General features: G+C 45.5%; 6 protein-coding genes and 1 non-coding gene across 7 annotated transcripts; 3 read left to right on the plus strand and 4 right to left on the minus strand.

The window, feature by feature from the left end:
- Positions 1-2: 2 nt before the first annotated feature.
- On the minus strand, positions 3-1,354 carry K444DRAFT_144401 (uncharacterized protein). The gene is made up of 2 exons (XM_024870552.1): positions 1,273-1,354; positions 3-1,176 (listed from the first exon to the last, which is right to left on the minus strand). Exon 2 carries the CDS (start codon positions 943-945, stop codon positions 208-210), a length of 738 nt encoding a protein of 245 aa, XP_024730608.1. The 5' UTR covers positions 946-1,176; positions 1,273-1,354; the 3' UTR covers positions 3-207.
- A 970-nt stretch (positions 1,355-2,324) lies between these two features.
- K444DRAFT_t33 lies at positions 2,325-2,475 on the plus strand. The gene has a single exon. It is a non-coding gene; the product is annotated as a tRNA-Cys (tRNA).
- Positions 2,476-6,637: 4,162 nt separating this feature from the next.
- On the plus strand, positions 6,638-7,260 carry K444DRAFT_635158 (DUF1754-domain-containing protein; the record flags this gene model as incomplete). Its single annotated transcript, XM_024883828.1, has 2 exons — positions 6,638-6,937; positions 7,027-7,260. The coding sequence occupies 2 exons, from the start codon at positions 6,638-6,640 to the stop codon at positions 7,258-7,260; spliced, it is 534 nt and encodes a 177-aa protein (XP_024730609.1).
- A 1,019-nt stretch (positions 7,261-8,279) lies between these two features.
- Positions 8,280-9,434, minus strand: K444DRAFT_144525 (uncharacterized protein). Its single transcript, XM_024870554.1, has one exon. The coding sequence runs from the start codon at positions 9,131-9,133 to the stop codon at positions 8,402-8,404; it is 732 nt and encodes a 243-aa protein (XP_024730610.1). The 5' UTR covers positions 9,134-9,434; the 3' UTR covers positions 8,280-8,401.
- K444DRAFT_144498 (uncharacterized protein) lies at positions 9,316-9,995 on the minus strand. Its single transcript, XM_024870553.1, has 2 exons — positions 9,436-9,995; positions 9,316-9,380 (listed from the first exon to the last, which is right to left on the minus strand). The coding sequence occupies exon 1, from the start codon at positions 9,869-9,871 to the stop codon at positions 9,554-9,556; it is 318 nt and encodes a 105-aa protein (XP_024730611.1). The 5' UTR covers positions 9,872-9,995; the 3' UTR covers positions 9,316-9,380; positions 9,436-9,553.
- K444DRAFT_144614 (uncharacterized protein) lies at positions 9,502-11,975 on the plus strand. Its single transcript, XM_024870555.1, has 4 exons — positions 9,502-9,890; positions 10,144-10,786; positions 11,452-11,712; positions 11,781-11,975. The coding sequence occupies exons 1-4, from the start codon at positions 9,870-9,872 to the stop codon at positions 11,846-11,848; spliced, it is 993 nt and encodes a 330-aa protein (XP_024730612.1). The 5' UTR covers positions 9,502-9,869; the 3' UTR covers positions 11,849-11,975.
- A 1,429-nt stretch (positions 11,976-13,404) lies between these two features.
- K444DRAFT_635160 (uncharacterized protein) lies at positions 13,405-14,106 on the minus strand (the record flags this gene model as incomplete). The annotated part of the gene is made up of 1 exon (XM_024883829.1): positions 13,405-14,106. The coding sequence occupies one exon, from the start codon at positions 14,104-14,106 to the stop codon at positions 13,405-13,407; it is 702 nt and encodes a 233-aa protein (XP_024730613.1).
- Between the last annotated feature and the right edge of the window lie 2,780 nt (positions 14,107-16,886).

The raw sequence follows: 16,886 nt of genomic DNA on the forward strand, positions 1-16,886 counted from the left end.
TCTCCGCTAATATGTGAAGTTCGATTGCCCCATTCGCGATTCAGGGGTGTGGCTAGCGAGGGCATTTCAGGAGCCACAGCGCTGCAGCATCGTCCTTAATGCAGAACCTGAATCAAATCACCACACACCCGACGCCTGAATTTTCCTTTGGGCGTGGCTGCCTTCGAATGTGTCATCTGAGCCCTCCAAATCTTCCATTCCATCCATTCATCTCCTTCCTCCTCCTTTTGTCCGCTGTCTCTCAGCCGATTGAATACGACGACCACCACTGCTTCTCCCCTTCTCATCTTCTCTCATATTTTCTCCTCTATCTCTTCCATCTCTTTTCTTCTCCATCGCGCCGATAACTCCGCTGGCTGCCACTCCCGCCAAACCGCCCGCCGCAATCCCAAGTAGGGTCAGCACCACTGACTCAGTCTTCCCTGATCCGTTCCCTCCTCCACTTCCTGATTTCGCGGTATATCTTCCTCTATCGTTACTAAGACTTCTCCTTCTTTTCCTCCTCTTCTCCCCTCCCTTCTCTCTATCTCTTTCTCTTTCTCTGACTCCTCCCGGCTGCGAACTACTCCGCCTTGCCAACCACTCCCGCCTTCGCATTCCCCTACTATCTTGAGGATCTGGACCTAGTCTCTTCGGAGTCGGTGGCGAGTATCCATACCCGTAGCCGTCCGGAGCTGAGTATTCATGCCCGTACCCACTCGCGTCCGACGGCCTGCTCATTCTTTGATGTTGGTATGACTCCCTGGGCCTTGGATCGTGTGCGACATCACCGCCACTGGCAGAACTTTCCCCCTCCTCGTCCCTCCTCCTCTCCCCACTTCCACGTGCTCGACAATGAGGATGGTACGTATGCTTGTCAACAAGCTTATCTGGTACCTTGTGAAAATGTTTGTCGACCAATTTATCAATTCCCTCGATGCCCAACTCGATGATGTCTTCTGCCATTATTTATGTCTCTTTTTTGCCTCCCGTTCCTCTGTGGGGTTGCGTTCCGTTCGCTCTCTTGTTGCGAAGTGCTGGAAGTGAAAATTTGAGTTTCGAGTTTCGCTTGACGGCGATATAAATTGGACGAGAAGCTCAAGACAAAAGGATATTTCATCCAGATTCTTGGAGGAGATTTCCAATTTCTGTCCTGCAGTGATGGTTGCTGCTGGCTAACTTCCTTTGGCTTGGCTTCTGTCATCGCGCGTTAGTTCTCGGGTGGGACAGCTGGGCCACCCCGCCCATCACCCTTCAAAAGAGAGGGGTGCAGAACAACTCTAGACTCCTTACATGTACTTTTAGGTAAGATAGCATGTCCTCACTGAATGAGGCTCGTATGTCACTTTCTTCAAGCGAACTTGTCGGCTCAAATCACGTGATTTTCTCATGTGGTGCCGGGAGGAACCTTAGTAGTTCTAGGTCTGCACCTAACGCTCCTAAAATTCACACAAACCTTCCCTTAGATATTCAAATCCTCAAGCCTTTAGATTTCTTATATTCCTCAAAAGCGGTCAGTATCGTTTAGCTCTGTTCCTCTTCGTTTTATCGATCACCGAAGGCACCCTTTCCTTCAACCAACGAGCAACAAAGTAATACCCCACCAAGGGAGGTCATCAAAATGCCTAGCAGGTTTACCAGTAGCCTCCTCGGTGGTGTCAAGGCATGCGCCAGTCCTCAGACAACCAAAGACAGCCTTCTGAACCCCGTCCAAAGGCACGACCGTCTGCCTCCACGCGTGGGACCGCGGCCACGGCACGGGATGGGACAGGGCGCTTCTGCCTCACATCCGGGATTCTGCACTCTCGATTGGCGTGCGTTTACCGGAAAAGCGGCAGTGATAAAATCCGCTTCCCAGATCTAAGGTACGAACTACGATCTCTCAAATCTGGGTCTGACGCATCGTGCAGCAGCGTAGGCGGGCCCCGCAATTAAAAGGGGTTACGCTCTTGGATATCTTCAATAGAGGCTGCGGCCACTCCGCGTCGTTGATGTATATTATCCTCGCTGAAATCTATAAGAAGAACTGTCCGATGTTTACTGCCGTTTATGGAACAGGTGGATAGTATCGCTCATCATTGTAAACCTCTTTAGATCTAAGTTTTTTTTCTTATAATCTAAGTTTCATGAGTAAAGCTACTCGATATTGTTTCGGTTATAGTCAAGAAAGTTTCAAACGGATATATAGTATGAAGAGGTGGGGGGGGGGGGTTCGAAGATATCTTGCGATTGGAAGGAGCCAAGTCCAAATAGGCTCGGTAATCGTCGGCTCGGAAAGCATCGGGGAACCTCGCTAAAAATTTGTAAGGCTTATTATTTGAAATAAGCTGAAACATCTTCAACAAGGACAGATGGCCGAGCTGGTTATGGCGGTAAGCAGCAATCGTCATCTCAACATTCAACCGTGCTAATTCAAATTCCAGCCAGGTTAAGGTGATCCCTTAGCACAATTTCCTGGTCACGAAAGTGGCGTGGGTTCGAGTCCCACTCTGTTCATATTTTTTTTGGTTGCAATTCTCTTTTATTTTGGTTCGCGAAACCAAGTTCCCAGACTTCGGAGAATTGGGCATCCCGTCCGCCTGCCCACACAAGTCTCAAATTAGCAAACTAGCAGTTGGCTGGGTGAGCACCAGCGAATACCTGATATTGTATGTTTTTCCTTTCTAATCTTCTCTTTATCTTTGCCCATTTTTGAACAAGTATTCTTCTAATCGATGTTCTGCAAGTTGATAGAAGCAGACGGTCTTTTGCTTGTCTAATAGAAACTGGTATTGTGTGGCAGCAGTCCGACTATCCGCAGGAGCCTCCGCAGTCGTCAATTCTGACCAACACACATTTGTTTACAAAACTATCCTTTGATGAAAAGTATTCTAGCCGACGCCACACCTAGTTACTCCTATTTCTAATGTTGACGGAATGCTGACTGGTTTGTTTCGAAGTGGATGAGGACATTCACCCCCTCGTGACTTTGATTGCTTGCACTTCTTTTCGAGCTGCGACTGGGATGACTTCTCGAAATTGATCTCATCTAGTAACTTAAGTTCCAAGGTTGTTTCTAGAAGATATAGCTACAGATGCGCTTTGATTTTATCAAATGTCGTCTGTTGAGCTCCACTTTGTGTCAAGTTTTGGCCGATAATCATTGCGTGGAAAAGGGCTGGCTTAGCGATAGTTGTTTCCTTCCTCAACTTTTCGCAATCAGGATTTTAAAGTTAAGCTTTCATAACTTCATGCCATACCTGGCGTCTACCAGGACCACCAGCACTATCACGCCATAAGAGTGTTGTCAAGACGTCCTCAGCACAGTTCCAGTCAAGCTTCAAGCTCTCCATACCCACAAGTGAAATCTGTGACACAAACCAATATCTCTCAGGCTTACCCAAAAACGCAATCCCTCCAAGCACAAGCATCCACAGCAGCGTCTCCAAGAACTCCGCACCGCAGCTCTCAATATGCCATTACATACCTGTCTTGCGGTGGGGATTATGCGTCCCTCGCTCGCTCGAAGTCCCAGACCGATAGAATCGATCTTCAATCCCCATGCTTTGCAGTAGGACCCCTGATGTCCACCAAGAAATGGGGTTTGAGAGGGAGAGTTTCGGTATTTGCAACCTTAGGAGAAGACGCCATGGCGGGGATTCCTCCATTGGATATATCGTTGCCGTATGGAATATGGTTGCTCTCGAAGCTAACTAGCATTTGACTTTCGAGAAAAGCTATCAGGCAAGAGCTATGATGGGATGGAAATTGAGGTGTCAACATCTTCAATCCCGTTAACTCTGTCGTCCATCCAGTCTTGTGCTTCTGCCTGAAACTCCTCGCAGCATGAGTCCTCGCATGCGAGTGAACCCCCTGACGATTCACAACTTTATTCTCCTGCAAGTTGTCTGCCTCGTTCACAAACAGCAATTTCGTTGACGTTATAGGACTGGTTATGATGAGGCTAATTCGCTTCCAGAAAACTCTGCAATATCGATGGCTCTCGAGCAGCGCCTTACTTTCTGCTTTGGGAAGTTGTGGCGGCAATAACGTATTACTAAATCTTCTCCTTGTAACTACGTTTGAAGCAGTCGAATTGTGGGAGACGAGAGATGCATATAGCTGCAACGTCAGGATTGTGGCACAATAGGTGATTTTTCTGAGTCCATAGGTGGGTTCCTTGCCTCACATAAAAAAGCTTGCCAACTGCTCCTTTGAAAGTTAAGATGCTCTTCCCTCACGTCCTAAATTTGGTTTTGTGCTTACCGACTCGGAAATAAGAAGGCAGTGCTGGGGCGAATGGGGCCATGGCTTGACCTGCCTGCCAATTTGTCCTTGCCAACTAGAATTCAACTTTTGGGAGTGGCCATTTGGCGAATGAGGTCACGGCTCGACAAAGTACGACAAATTGCGGTGAGAAAATGCTGCATGCTGCTGCTGTTTTCAGCAAATCCCATCTGGTTCTCAAATCCTTGCCCAATCAACAGCTTCACCTCAGGCTCTCATAAATCATGAGAAAAGCTACCGTAAGTGGGATGATAAAGACTTGGCTTCCATGGTATCAAACGAGAGAGACTACATCTACCTCGCTGGAGCGATTTTAAGACCTCTGAAAGTATGTCCAGCGCGTAAACAGCCGATGACGGAGACTATTACATACCTCTAGATGCAGTTCTGAGGTTGCAGTACCTGTAAATAACTGTATTGAGTGAGCGGACGCAGCAACATACCTTTAAGAGGTAACAGCAGGGTATCACTGCATCCGGAATGCCACTTTTCTGGTGCATCTAGAGTAAACAGCTACGGCAATCCTTTCCCAGCTCCGGAGATACTTCTTCTCAGAGTTGCACAAATTCCATGTTACAATAAAAAGTTGTCGGAGCCAATATATGATAGAGGAGAAGCGAAAAGGCAGCGCCTCATCTGAACGAGTGTCGTGGGAACGACCAGACCAGAACGCAGCGAAGAGACAGCATGATATTGTGAATTTTAACGTCCGTAGACGGGCTATCAGGTGCTATCCAACCACACACAACAACCAAACAAAATAACATGGGTATTTTTGTTTCCGTTGACAGGCTATGAGGCAGCCACCCAAACGCCAGAACGCCCGCTGAAGCTGAACGACCACGATTACCAACCACTACTCTATCTCTCGACCCTGATCGCCATGTCGAAACAAACGCCGAGGCGACCTGAAGTTTAGCCACTTTCCGCTCTTCTTATCTTTCCCCCCTCTCACCTCATCCCCTTTCCCCTCCGCGCCCTTGACCTTTCCTTTCCAAAATTTTGCCCACTTTCCCCTACTCTCCGTCTCCATCTCCTCCTTCATCTTTTATTTCCCTTTCCTATCTTTCTTCGACTCTTCCCCATCCCAGACCGCGGGGTGGGCACCGAGCCCCACCATCATTGGTGGAGGCAATGAGGTATGGCGAGAACGAGAACTAGTAGTTCCAACCTGAGGGGCAGGGCTTGCAACCATGTTTTCTGGAGCAATGGGTGGAGGGGCACAACTAATCTCACAGTGACGGGTATCATTCCCGTTTGCAAAATTGAACTCGTCAATTGCAGCTTGTCCCTACTCCCCGAGTTCTGGCCCATGACGGCGTATCTCACTCAATCTATCAAGAGAATCGAGAGACGACAACTGGACGGAAGATCCGTCTTTCTTACTCCGAATCGCCAAAATGCCATCCATTGAGGAATTCGAATCTGAGTATTTGCTATTGCTGTACGTCACTAGCGGTTGTAGTACCTGAAGAGAGGACATTCTCTTTGAAATCCCATCCGTTCTGAGCCATTGGTGCTCAACAGAATCGTGAGACGATCTGATAAAGAACCCTTCCGGATTTGCTATGATTGCCATGACGTCGTTCACAGAAGCGAAGGAGCGCTAAACGTTTGACCTAAACAGAAAGAGAGTAAAATTTTAGTAGCCAATCAGTGAGGAAGGTACCCCAATTTATTGACATAGATGAGTGATTCTTTCAGTCATGCAGAGGGGAAAGAAAGCTTCGACAAGGGCAAAGGCGAAGGGAAGCAACGCGGAAATGCAGCTGAGTGGACAAAGACCGTGGAGCCAACCGTTGGCTGACGAAAGGTCAGAAAAGACTCGATAAGACCAAAGATGCGACAAGATTGAATATGACAAGTAAGAAATGGGAAATAAGCAAGCAATGGAGAACTGCGTTGGTGGTTGTTGGAGCAGAGAACATTTTGATGCAGAAGCAAGCTCAGGATCGGCCGGCACCAAACATGTGATAAAGAATCACGGAAGGGATTTGGGACTTGAAGATTGGGGGAGCCTGGCTTGCTGCGAGATAGTCTGTGAATGCTGTCAAGGGAGAACTGGGAAGAATTCAAGCAGGGTTCCTCTAAATTGCAATACCGGTATCTTCAACCTTAGTGCGCCCGATATTGTCAGAAATATGTTCAAAGTTCCATCAAACCACCTCAACATTAAATCCAAAGCTGGGTTGATGAAACATAACTCCGGTCACTGATTTTGCAACTTCACACCCAGAAACCGAAGGAAGTGAAGTCAGCCCCTCGCTTCGAACCCCTATCTCATCCTAGCTTCTCACCTGACCCCACCATTCCTAATCCGTCACCGCCTTCCCTCAACCTCCATTCTGCCCCTCCCATCCCATTCCCCTTCCCCCAGCACCAAACCCCCACCATGCCCGCAGACGAATACTCCTCCGTAGTCCGCGGCGGGCTAAAACTAAAAGGCTCAGCTCCCTCCGGTGTCTCGAAGAAGAAAAAGAAAGACAAGAAGCCGAAAGCTGCGGACGGAGAGAGCGAGAGCAAGAAAGATGCGCTGAGGAAGGCGCTTGAGGATGAAGATTCTGCGATTGTGAAGGCGAGAGCTAAAGGTGAAGGGGAAGGGGAGGAGGAAGGTGATAGGGAGCTAGAGGAACGAGGTAACGATGGCAAGACGGCGAGTGAGAGGGCTTATGAGGAGATGCGGCGCAAGAGGGTGAGCAGCTCTCTTCTTTCTTTTTCCTTGATCTGAGCGGAATGGGTTGAGGGGAAGGGGTGGGGAGGCGGGAGGCTAATAGGGAACAGTTACATGAGCGCTTGCAGAAAGAGGGCGTCAGGACGCATAAGGAGAAGGTGGAGGAGTTGAATAAGTACTTATCGAATCTGAGCGAGCATCATGATATGTATGTCCCCTTCCTCGAGAACGAGCTGTTGGAGATGAGATGGAGATGGCTAACGACTTTGGGGATTATAGGCCGAGGATTGGGCCGGGATAATACGAATTGTTTGCAGGAGGGATACGGAAGGGGAGGATGCTAGAAGTGGGGATGGCTTTGGGATTTGGAATCGCATACGAGGGTATTACGAGCGGAGGCATATTTGGCCAAGAAAGCCATCTTATAAAATCAATGGAAATCTTGTCGTGCAGGAAAGAGTCCGTATCAAGAGGGCCTATCCAACGCGAGATCGCGGACCCAGCAATCCCGCCCCTCGAAATATTTCGTTCCCTTCTCAACTTGAACTCTACCCTTTACAACCGTGTAGCTTTGATTCTCCAACTTTGTACAGTCTACGTCCTCTTAAACTCACCTCTCCACATCAAGTCCTCTCTTGCTACTCCATTGCCTCTCTGGAACATGAGCTAGTAAGCCAGCTCAGGTTGCTTCCAACCAATTGACCTCCCCTCCTGTACTTTTTTTCTCTGCTGGTGCATAGCGTAATCCACAAGCGAAGAACGATTTCAAAAGACGGTCAACCTGCATGTCTCAAGAATGCGCCACTCTAGGTCTCAGTATCCCGTGCCAGGTGGCAGTTCAGGTGACGCGTACCGGACTGAGACATTAGATCTTCACCTCAAGTGGCTTGGACCCCGAAAATCTTGAAAATCCCCAGCCGACCTTTTCTCGAGGAAATGGAGAGGGAACTCAGCAGGGTTGCAGATGTTGAAGCTGGAATTACTGTACCATTATTCTGTACGCAGGTACAATGTTTCTTGCATGGGACCAGAGGGACATGAAGGCAGTGGTGTGAGGACGCTGCTCGTACTGCGGAGAATTTCCTCCAGAATCGTACTTGAGTTTGAGAGGCGAACATCAAGTCGGGCCTTAGCACTGGAGACCAAATGCGCAGATCAGCAGTCAGCTTCTGTGAATTCATGCATCTCGTGAACTCTGCCCTCTCACGGACTCTCGGGACCAGGCCGAGATAGCAATCCATACACCCCGGAGGCGATCCCGGAAGGCAGCTGGGCCCTTTAGACCAGTCAGCCTTAGGAGAGTTCCAAAGAGGAGGCGGATATTGTTTTTCTACAACATTGTGTCTGCACGGAGGGTGGCAGCAAAAGCATCACAGGGATGAAATCATCCCACGATCTTCTCACAGCCTCCCCCCCAACTTCGTATCGGGCGATTTCCTGTCTTGAAACCTTTGTGATTGGCCTTTCCTCAACCAATCCGGCGGTTTAAGAAATGTGATTGGAGGATGGTGGGATGGGTTGAGGTGAGGCAACGGAACGAACATGCACAAATCTATTCATAGTAGCAGTGAGAAGCACATCGTCGCTAGAACGAACAGGGGCCATTGCAGAAGTGGATACCCCGCCAGGACGACTTGTGCATGCACGCTGATCTGGAACTTGATTTGGAAGTTTGTTCTCTGGAAACCCTGCATTGGAATGTGGCGAGTACGTTTCATGTTTTGACGGCATGTTACTCGAGGATGTTTTGTTGACGGGGGTTTGGAAAGATTGGTCCAAGGACACCACAGAAAGAAATTCTTCGTGTGACGTAGGGATAAGAACCGTGATAAGCTTTTCGCTTGGACGTTTGGAAAGTTCGGTGGCTGGGATGAGTCTGTCAACGAGAAATCGGAACAGCCGGGGTGTGAGCTGCGAGCTGCGAGCTGCGAGCTGTGAGCTATGAACTGTGAACTGTGAACTGTGTAGAAAACCATTTGATATTTCGTAATCTGCACTGCGACAAAATTGAGGCTTGAAGATGCGATCTGCGGAGGAACATGTGAGAACACGCAAAGAGATCGGTACAAAAGGGTACAGTACGTGTACGAAGCAGTGAGGAAGTGAGTAAGCTACCGGAGTGGAGCAGCGCGCGCTGACGAAAGACTGGAGGGAGGGGGGGCTGTTCGCGGTGAGGTGGCAGGGGTGAGCTTGGATGCGAAATATCCAAAAGCCCATCGATCAATTGGCATCAATTGCCACAAAAAGTATCAGCGGGTGTCTGTCTGTGTCTGCTTACTGCTGGATGTTGTTGGTGAATAAACATGTCTATTCTGCTAGCAACTATCTTCAACGTCCAAGAACAGGAATCTTGGAGCATGCTTGGCTGCGTGAAAAGATGGCCTTGCTTCGTTAAGCTGTTCGAAGCCGCTTCTTGGTGTTGGAAATAGCGCCTCTTGAGCAGCGACAGCGTGGTGGCTAGCCTCTGCTCCAGAAAATAAATCCCAGCAGTCGCCGCATGCTAAGACCACTCCACTCACCTGTTGCGTAGTTCTCGTATTCAACAAGTACAAGAAACGCCGTCTGTTTCTTCGAGAGACATGTCCAAACCCGCTCTCCGCTGATTCACTCCTCGGTCCGCAGCTTCTGAATCCTGCTTCATCTCACCCATTTGTTTCCCAGCAGGAACAGGAAATCTCGGCAGTTGTGTGCCACCGCCTGACAGCGAAGCGCTCTGGTAAGTGCAAGGTTTTCTGACATCGTGAAGCTCGAAGTTGGAACTGCGGAGGCAAAAAGCGAGGTTGCTGCACGCACATGGGTTGGCCCCTGTCTGCTGGCGCACGTCACTCTGGTCGGCCCAGCTCCCCTCAGTTTGCTCTTGCTCTGCCCAGCCACCACAACCACCTCAATCACCTCCGCCTGCACCTGCACCTCAGTCCACCACGCAAGCGCAACCCAACCCCAAGCCGCGGACATGAGCAAGAGGGCAGCCAGCGTTAGCTGACCTCTTCTTTCTCTCTCTCTCCCTCCCACGCCCAATCGCCCTCCTCCTCCAACCTCTCTCCCCCGACACTTGCGTGCATATCTGGCTCTGCCATCGTCACTCGTTCATTCGTGCACCTCAGCTGGGTCGCCTCATTGAAGGGCCCCACCCTCTTTCTCTGCTCCATTCACAACCCTCGAACCAAGACTCCCTTGGCCACCTTTTTGGTTAGAACAACAAGATGCATCCAGCTAATGTCGAAAAGATCGAGGCTCCCCAGAAAGCTACTCTTCTTCCGACTACAACTCCACGGGACCACGAGAAGCAATCTCTGAATCTTGCGGAGGCCAATTCTCAGCCGAACAATATGCCACGGATTCAGCGCCTATGTTTCACCCTACTCATCATCCTCGCCCTCCTCGGTCTCACGGTTGTGTCTGCTGGCTCGAGTCAACAAGGCCGTGCCATATCGGACGCCATTGCTCAAGAGAAGCTGCGGTTCCAACAACTGCTCAATTCGGTCGAGCCCAGCTCCCTTCACGAGGTCTTGCATACCCATATGAAGGACAGGTACCAGCACGGTGTCTATCAGGAGGACAAGCATGCAATGGAGGTTGTTCATCAAGAAAATGCAGCAGTGGCACACAGCCTGCTCGAGTTGGCCAAGAGACAAACTGGAGGAAACAGCACCACGGTTATAGTTACAACGACTAACTCTGCTGTTACGGAAACTACGACAACAGCTGCACAGACAGCTGCACCTACTAAAACCTCGGACAGCTCTCCACCTCCATCAACATCGCACTCAAGCCAACATGCGGATTCTACGACGACATCTTCTCAAGATCAACAAACGTCCTCGTCTCCTGACCAATCCACAAAATCGGCACTGATTCCATCGACAAATGGTACGTTTCTCGGCGGCCCGGCTGCCTATCCCTTTGCTCCTCCTGCTTCTCCTGTTTCTTCGTCAGAGTCAGAGTCTTCTCCAAGCCTTCTCTCTCCATCAACGAATATTCCAGTTCAGAACAGCAGCATTTTAGCTACTGCGGCGGCGTCGTCTTTTGCTCCTTCGCCGTCAGCATATCAGTTTGTCCAGAGCTCTGTATCTTCTTCAGCCATGTTTACGCCCTCGGTCCTAAACAGCAGCTCGATCGTTTCGACGTCTTCAATCGTCCCAACGACCTCTGCTAGACCTACTACTGCATACGTTTTGAATAGCAGCTCGGTCGTTTCGACGCCTTCAATCGTCCCAACTTCACCGACTGCGCCTCCTTCTATTCTGAACAGCAGCTCTTCCAATTCCGAATCTCTTTCAATGATGACTACTTCATGTATTCTAAACAGCAGCTCAATTATCTCTCCTACTACTCCTCCTTATCCTATTCCGTCAAGCAATTCCTCGAGTTCAATATTACCTTCGGGCTATCTTAACTGTTCTTCAGGCGTTATTCCTCCTATGTCCTCTCTCTCATCAGGCTCTCCCTCTGCGGGCTCTGCTTCGGGCACGCAGGGTCATTCTCTCTCTCCTAGCTCTGCATCTTCATGAGACAAACTGCTAACGGAGCCACAGTCAAATCTACACCTTCCGACAAAGCCACACCGGATGCTTCCCGCTCTATCACGCAGCAGATACTCTACACGTCCACTCTACCGGGGGGTGGCGTGACCACAATCACCAGCCTTACGGTCGTGCCTGCCGACCAAGCTCAGACAGCTGGCGGAAGCTCAACAAATACTGGAAAAGCGAGCTTGCAGACCAACTCCGCCAACTCCGCAAAAGCCTTCGCCATCAACGGTATGCTAGGAGCTTTGGGTTTGGTTGTGGTTGCCGGTGCGTTATAACGAAGGAGTGAAAAGTTTTCATTTCTCTCATTTCTCACGGTTCAGAAAGAACAGCAGGCATACATACGGCGTTTGGGCACTGCATAGCGTTTGGCGCATTTGGTCATGGTCTCGATATTAACTAATGTCTCTCCTTTTGTCGATACGACACGACCTTACGGCCTGCTGTGCAAACGAAGCGAATTTTCATAGATGGGGTGGACAGATTGCTTGCAAGGTTGGGAATCTCGAGATTCTCGACGATGAGTTCTGGGTTGAGGTGAGAAGTGACTGCATCTTGTTAGGGAGGTAGCGATGAGATGATGAATAATGAGGCGAGATGAAATGGGGAAGACATAATCATGCTTGCTTGTTTGCTTGCAGCATCGGCTACTTTATAGATGGTCGATAATGATTGGAGGAAGTAGAATATGAAGGAACAGGAATACAGAAAATGTTTACGCCTCACATTCCTTCCTGTTTCTTCTTCGAGTATTTCGTTATTGGCTTATGTATTCACTTATGGTATTGTGGGCCTTCTATTGTTGGACTGATACCTGTCACCGCCTTATGGCCTTTCTGCTTAGTTGTAGTCGACGAGTATGAGATTGTCTTTGGTTGGGAAGAAAAGCTGGCTCGCTTAGAAAGGGGCATAACAGTCTCGAGGCATCCAGGACCCGAAGCACTTGTCGCTCTCTCTTTATTACATTGGTGCCTCATTTCATTGAAAACCTTGACCGCGAATCGCGATGATGAAATGTCACATGCGGACATGCTCGTATTAGGAGAGTAGGTGAACCCACATCTAGCATTTCCTCAATCACCGGATTCCCGGAACATCTGTACCTCTATCAGTCGTCTCCCAATGTTACCGCTATCACCAATATCTACACCATTACCCACACAACGTCTAAAGAACCACCAAGAATTTACCCGCCAATTTCAACACCTCCCCTGGAATCTCCCCCAACCTCTACCAACATCTTCACAAAGGCCCTGCACCGCTGTATCCTTTAGGCAGCTACAGTGGCCTTTGCCACCTGTAGCTTACCTAAACTTCCGAGCCTTTATGCACCTATAATGCAACACGAGCAACAGCACTAGGCACCAGCGCTTCTAACGACCTCTATATTCTTCGGCTACGCTTACATTGGCTCTTGGTGTTGCTATACTTCCTGACGAAGCTCTAAGAATCGTCGCAAGTACAATAGCTAAAAGCAACCACGGTGTGTGCCAATAGAGAAGAAGTATAAAAACGTGTCCGGCATAGCTAATGTTTTGACCATGGTGCCATGAAACGGGTATGTCCTCAATGCTTACAGTTAAACCCCGTATCGGGCGAGGAACCCTGGAGTCATGTTGCTATGGGCTCTCTTGACGCCATTTCGCACCGGAATGGCTGCCCAGTGTGCCCACTGGTACTGCAGATGGTATAACATCAGGAAACGAAACAGGGTCGCAGCTAATCACACAAACAACTAATGTTAAATTTAATGTCTATGTTGAATAGGCCTTCTTATGCAAGCTAACTAAAATGAAATGAAATAAAATTCTTACGACAATGAAAACAGGTATGCTATGAGTAATCCTATAAGAATGCAACGATAGACTTGTGCTCATTTTTATCTCTCTCCCTTCTTCTTTACATCCCTTGTCACACAATGGCATAGCTGTGCTAAATGCCCCTTCCCTTATACCGGGTCTAGTCTGTAGCACTGACGTCGTTAAAGGACCAACTCGTGACAGGCACATATGCTCCGGCAAGGGTGCAAGTCGGGTCGGTGACCATTCCGACGATATAACACGATGATGCCGATCCCCAGACCGAAGCAGTAAACTTGACAACGATTTCGGCCGTGCCTGTATATCCCGAAAGTGTGAAGTCCGTATTGCCATTAACCAGGTAAGGGGTTCCGGAAGTGTCCGCCTCAAGTGAAGTAACCACCCATGAGTCCGAGAGATCAGGGCAATACCATTCGTCCATAACAAAGGAGGAGACGGACTGGGCTGTCTTTGTTACATGGAATTCCAGCGTCCAGAAGGCGGAAGTAAGAATATTAGACCCTAGGCCCACGAGGAGTTTCCGACGATTAGATGGCGAAGTGAGGCCAGACTGCCTTTTTGTGCCGCGGGCGTTAAGATCGCTGTCGTCGCGGAGTAATAACGCAGATGGAGTAGGGTCCCTTTCCACGAGGTCAGGCTCAGTGCGCACGACAACGCCAAGTCCTTTGTTGTCGACAGAGGTGCTTTGAAGCGTAGAGCGGACCGCTATAGTTCCAACATCATCCCGTGCGGAGATGCGCAACGACTTGTCGGATTCGGCACGGATCTCGTGACGGGGTAGGGTTGAAGTAGAGGCAAATCCGATAAGAAAGAGAAGTAAGAACTGTCTAAGAGGAGCCATTGCAGGGCGGGTCTTAATCTGTGAGGCGGATTTAATCTCAGAGAATAGATTATAGAAGTTAATGAAATACAATATTATTTAGCAGTTTGTATTGTTCTTATTTAACTATTAATACTTATTAGTTCGAAGATATAGTCTTCTTTTAATTTAATTACTTTTTTCTCTCTCTTTATATTATTACTTCTTTAATTAATTACTTCTCGTATTTTTTATTTTATTTATTTTATATAAAACTTTAAAATACGAAAATCTTTTAAGATTTTAAAATTAAGTACTATACTATTATATTATAATTTTTTAAAAATAAAAAATAAAAATAAAAGCTAATTTTGAACTTTATTAAAGTATAAAGTTACTAGACTTATAAACTTGAATATAAGATATATAATAAATAAGAATTGGCTTTACTTTATAATAATTATTAATAATACCTTAAAAGTATAAGAAAATAAAAATATATAACTATAAATATTTAAAAATAAATCTTATTAAAATTAATTAATTTGTCTTTTATTATTTTATAGTACTTATAAAAATAAAGTAAAGCAAGTAAAGAAGAAATACTAGCTATAAAGCCTATTATAGTAAGGCGGTATCTGAACCAGGATAGAATAAATCATATTTTACGCCATAATATCTGAGCCTTTCTAGAGTCACGTGAAATATCACGTGCCCAATTAATTAATTATATTTAATTGAATTAAATAATTAATTAATTGTAGTTTAATTACTAGGGTTCTAACATAATTTAATTTAATTTAATTACTAGCCAATAATTATAATTAATTAAATTATTTGATATACTGGGACCCGTAGTCGAGGAATCCCTGCCTTCGCAACGTATTAAAGGAGACAAGACCCCTAGATATCAATTCCGTTAACTAGAGGTGGAAAATTTTTATATAATTATATTATATATAATGGGGTCAGCTTTATTATATGTATAATTTTATATATAATTTATGATTTTTAATGCAAATAACAGGTTACATAGTATGGTTTCAGGACTGAAGTTATACTTTTATTCCTCTCTTCCACCACCTATATTAATATCCTCTAATGCCAATATCTCGTCAATAAAAGTACTAATATCTTCCCAGCTATCCTCCTCATTATTATCCTTAATAGCCTCGATTTCTACTAAATCATCCTCCTGATTTAGTAATAAATCTGCTATTAATTCCTCCAGAAGCTTCGCTTCTTTATCTGTTTCCTTTATCGCCGCACGTATCAACCTGCAATTAATATATATAAAACAGAGCTTATCCATAGTCTCGATTAATATTCGATTTCGCAGTTTCGATTAAAGGAAGTTCATGGTAGAGAAGGCTCGTTCGGAAGCAACTGAATTGGCAGTCGTTATAACGGCTGGCGTAAGGGCATGATCTGCCAAGGACAGGATATCGGAAACAGGCACAAAACGAAGCTAAGCCAGAATTGCTTGGACGGAATAATACTAAAGGTCGAGGCATCCTCCCTACTTTGTTCTATAGCTTAGTATTTTCCAATATATGAGATTCTTTAAACTTTGAGCCTTTGACTATTATATTAATCCCGCTATTACATAATACTAAGCTTACTCGACTCGGCCTATAGAGGCAATATAATACTACCGGTAAAGGACTCGTATTTATTCTTAGAAAGCAAAGATAGAATACCGCTTTTAATATTTAATAATCTCCTCGAACTATAAAGAACTAGAGAGCTTAACTAGAAGTATAACGTCCTCTATAATCTAGTTAACCTCGGAGCCTGACCCTTAACTAGAGCAGATAATATTCCCCTCCTAGTAATCGGTTCTCTACTAATATAAAAGAAGAAAGATATTATCCTCTATAACTCGGTTAATCTCGGAGCCTGACCCTTAACTAGAATAGATAATATTCCCTTAATACTAACGAGAGTAAAAGAACCGGCCCCCTTTCCTGATATAGGAAGAATCGGTAATAGTTTACTAATTTAAAATAAGAAAAGATAATAGTCGGTTTTAATCTACTAACTTAAAACTAGATAAGATAATAATTAGTTATAGTTTACTAATATTAAATAAGAAGAACTTACTTAGTACTTACTTCTATAGCTAATACCTTTTCTAAAACTATTATAGATAGCCCGAGGCCAAGTACTACTACTATAAATATATTAGATAAAAGGCTCTAGTATAATAAAACGGAAAAGCTAGATTTTAATATTATAAACTTATATTACCGGGAAAGCTATTATAATACTATTCAGGAAAAAGATATTAAAAAATAACTAGCTAACTTAAAACTCAAAATTAATATAAATACTTTAAAAATAAATAAGGCCTAATAAAGATTATTTATATAAAATAATCTTATTAATAAATATTACCTTATAGCTAATAAATAAATAGAATATTACTAGAAATTTTACTTATATATTAACTAACTTACTAAGAAAGTTAATAAGCTAGAGATAATTACTAATTAACTTTATATAAGAGAAAAACTAGTATAAAAAAAAGTAATAAAATAGAGATCTAAATAAGTAAATATTTAGAAATACTATAGATTCTTATTAGGAGAACTATTTAGGGACTAATACTAAGGCTCTCTCCTGCTTTTAGTTTATAGTAATTAACTATAGCTTATTAGAATTAAGAATTCTATTCTATTTATAAATAAAAATAATTACTAGATTAATAATTAGATATTTAATATAAAAAATAAACTAATATAGAACTTCTCTAAATTTAATAGCAAATTACTAAAAATTACTTATATAGTATAACTAGTTACTAGAAATACCTATAACTT

Source organism: Hyaloscypha bicolor (genome assembly GCF_002865645.1).
Source record: "Hyaloscypha bicolor E unplaced genomic scaffold K444scaffold_141, whole genome shotgun sequence".
NCBI classification, from domain to species: Eukaryota; Fungi; Ascomycota; class Leotiomycetes; order Helotiales; family Hyaloscyphaceae; genus Hyaloscypha; species Hyaloscypha bicolor.

What these genes read in the sequence shown, in the direction of transcription:
- K444DRAFT_144401 (XM_024870552.1), bottom strand. Translation starts at nt 945, where the DNA reads ATGGCAGAAGACATCATCGAGTTGGGCATCGAGGGAATTGATAAATTG.
- K444DRAFT_144525 (XM_024870554.1), bottom strand. Translation starts at nt 9,133, where the DNA reads ATGGGCTTTTGGATATTTCGCATCCAAGCTCACCCCTGCCACCTCACC.
- K444DRAFT_144614 (XM_024870555.1), top strand. Translation starts at nt 9,870, where the DNA reads ATGAGCAAGAGGGCAGCCAGC. An exon ending in TGAGCAAGAGGGCAGCCAGC is followed by an intron (nt 9,891 to 10,143) that starts GTTAGCTGACCT and finishes AATGTCGAAAAG; the next exon opens with ATCGAGGCTCCCCAGAAAGC. An exon ending in GGGTTTGGTTGTGGTTGCCG is followed by an intron (nt 11,713 to 11,780) that starts GTGCGTTATAAC and finishes AAAGAACAGCAG; the next exon opens with GCATACATACGGCGTTTGGG.
- K444DRAFT_144498 (XM_024870553.1), bottom strand. Translation starts at nt 9,871, where the DNA reads ATGTCCGCGGCTTGGGGTTGGGTTGCGCTTGCGTGGTGGACTGAGGTG.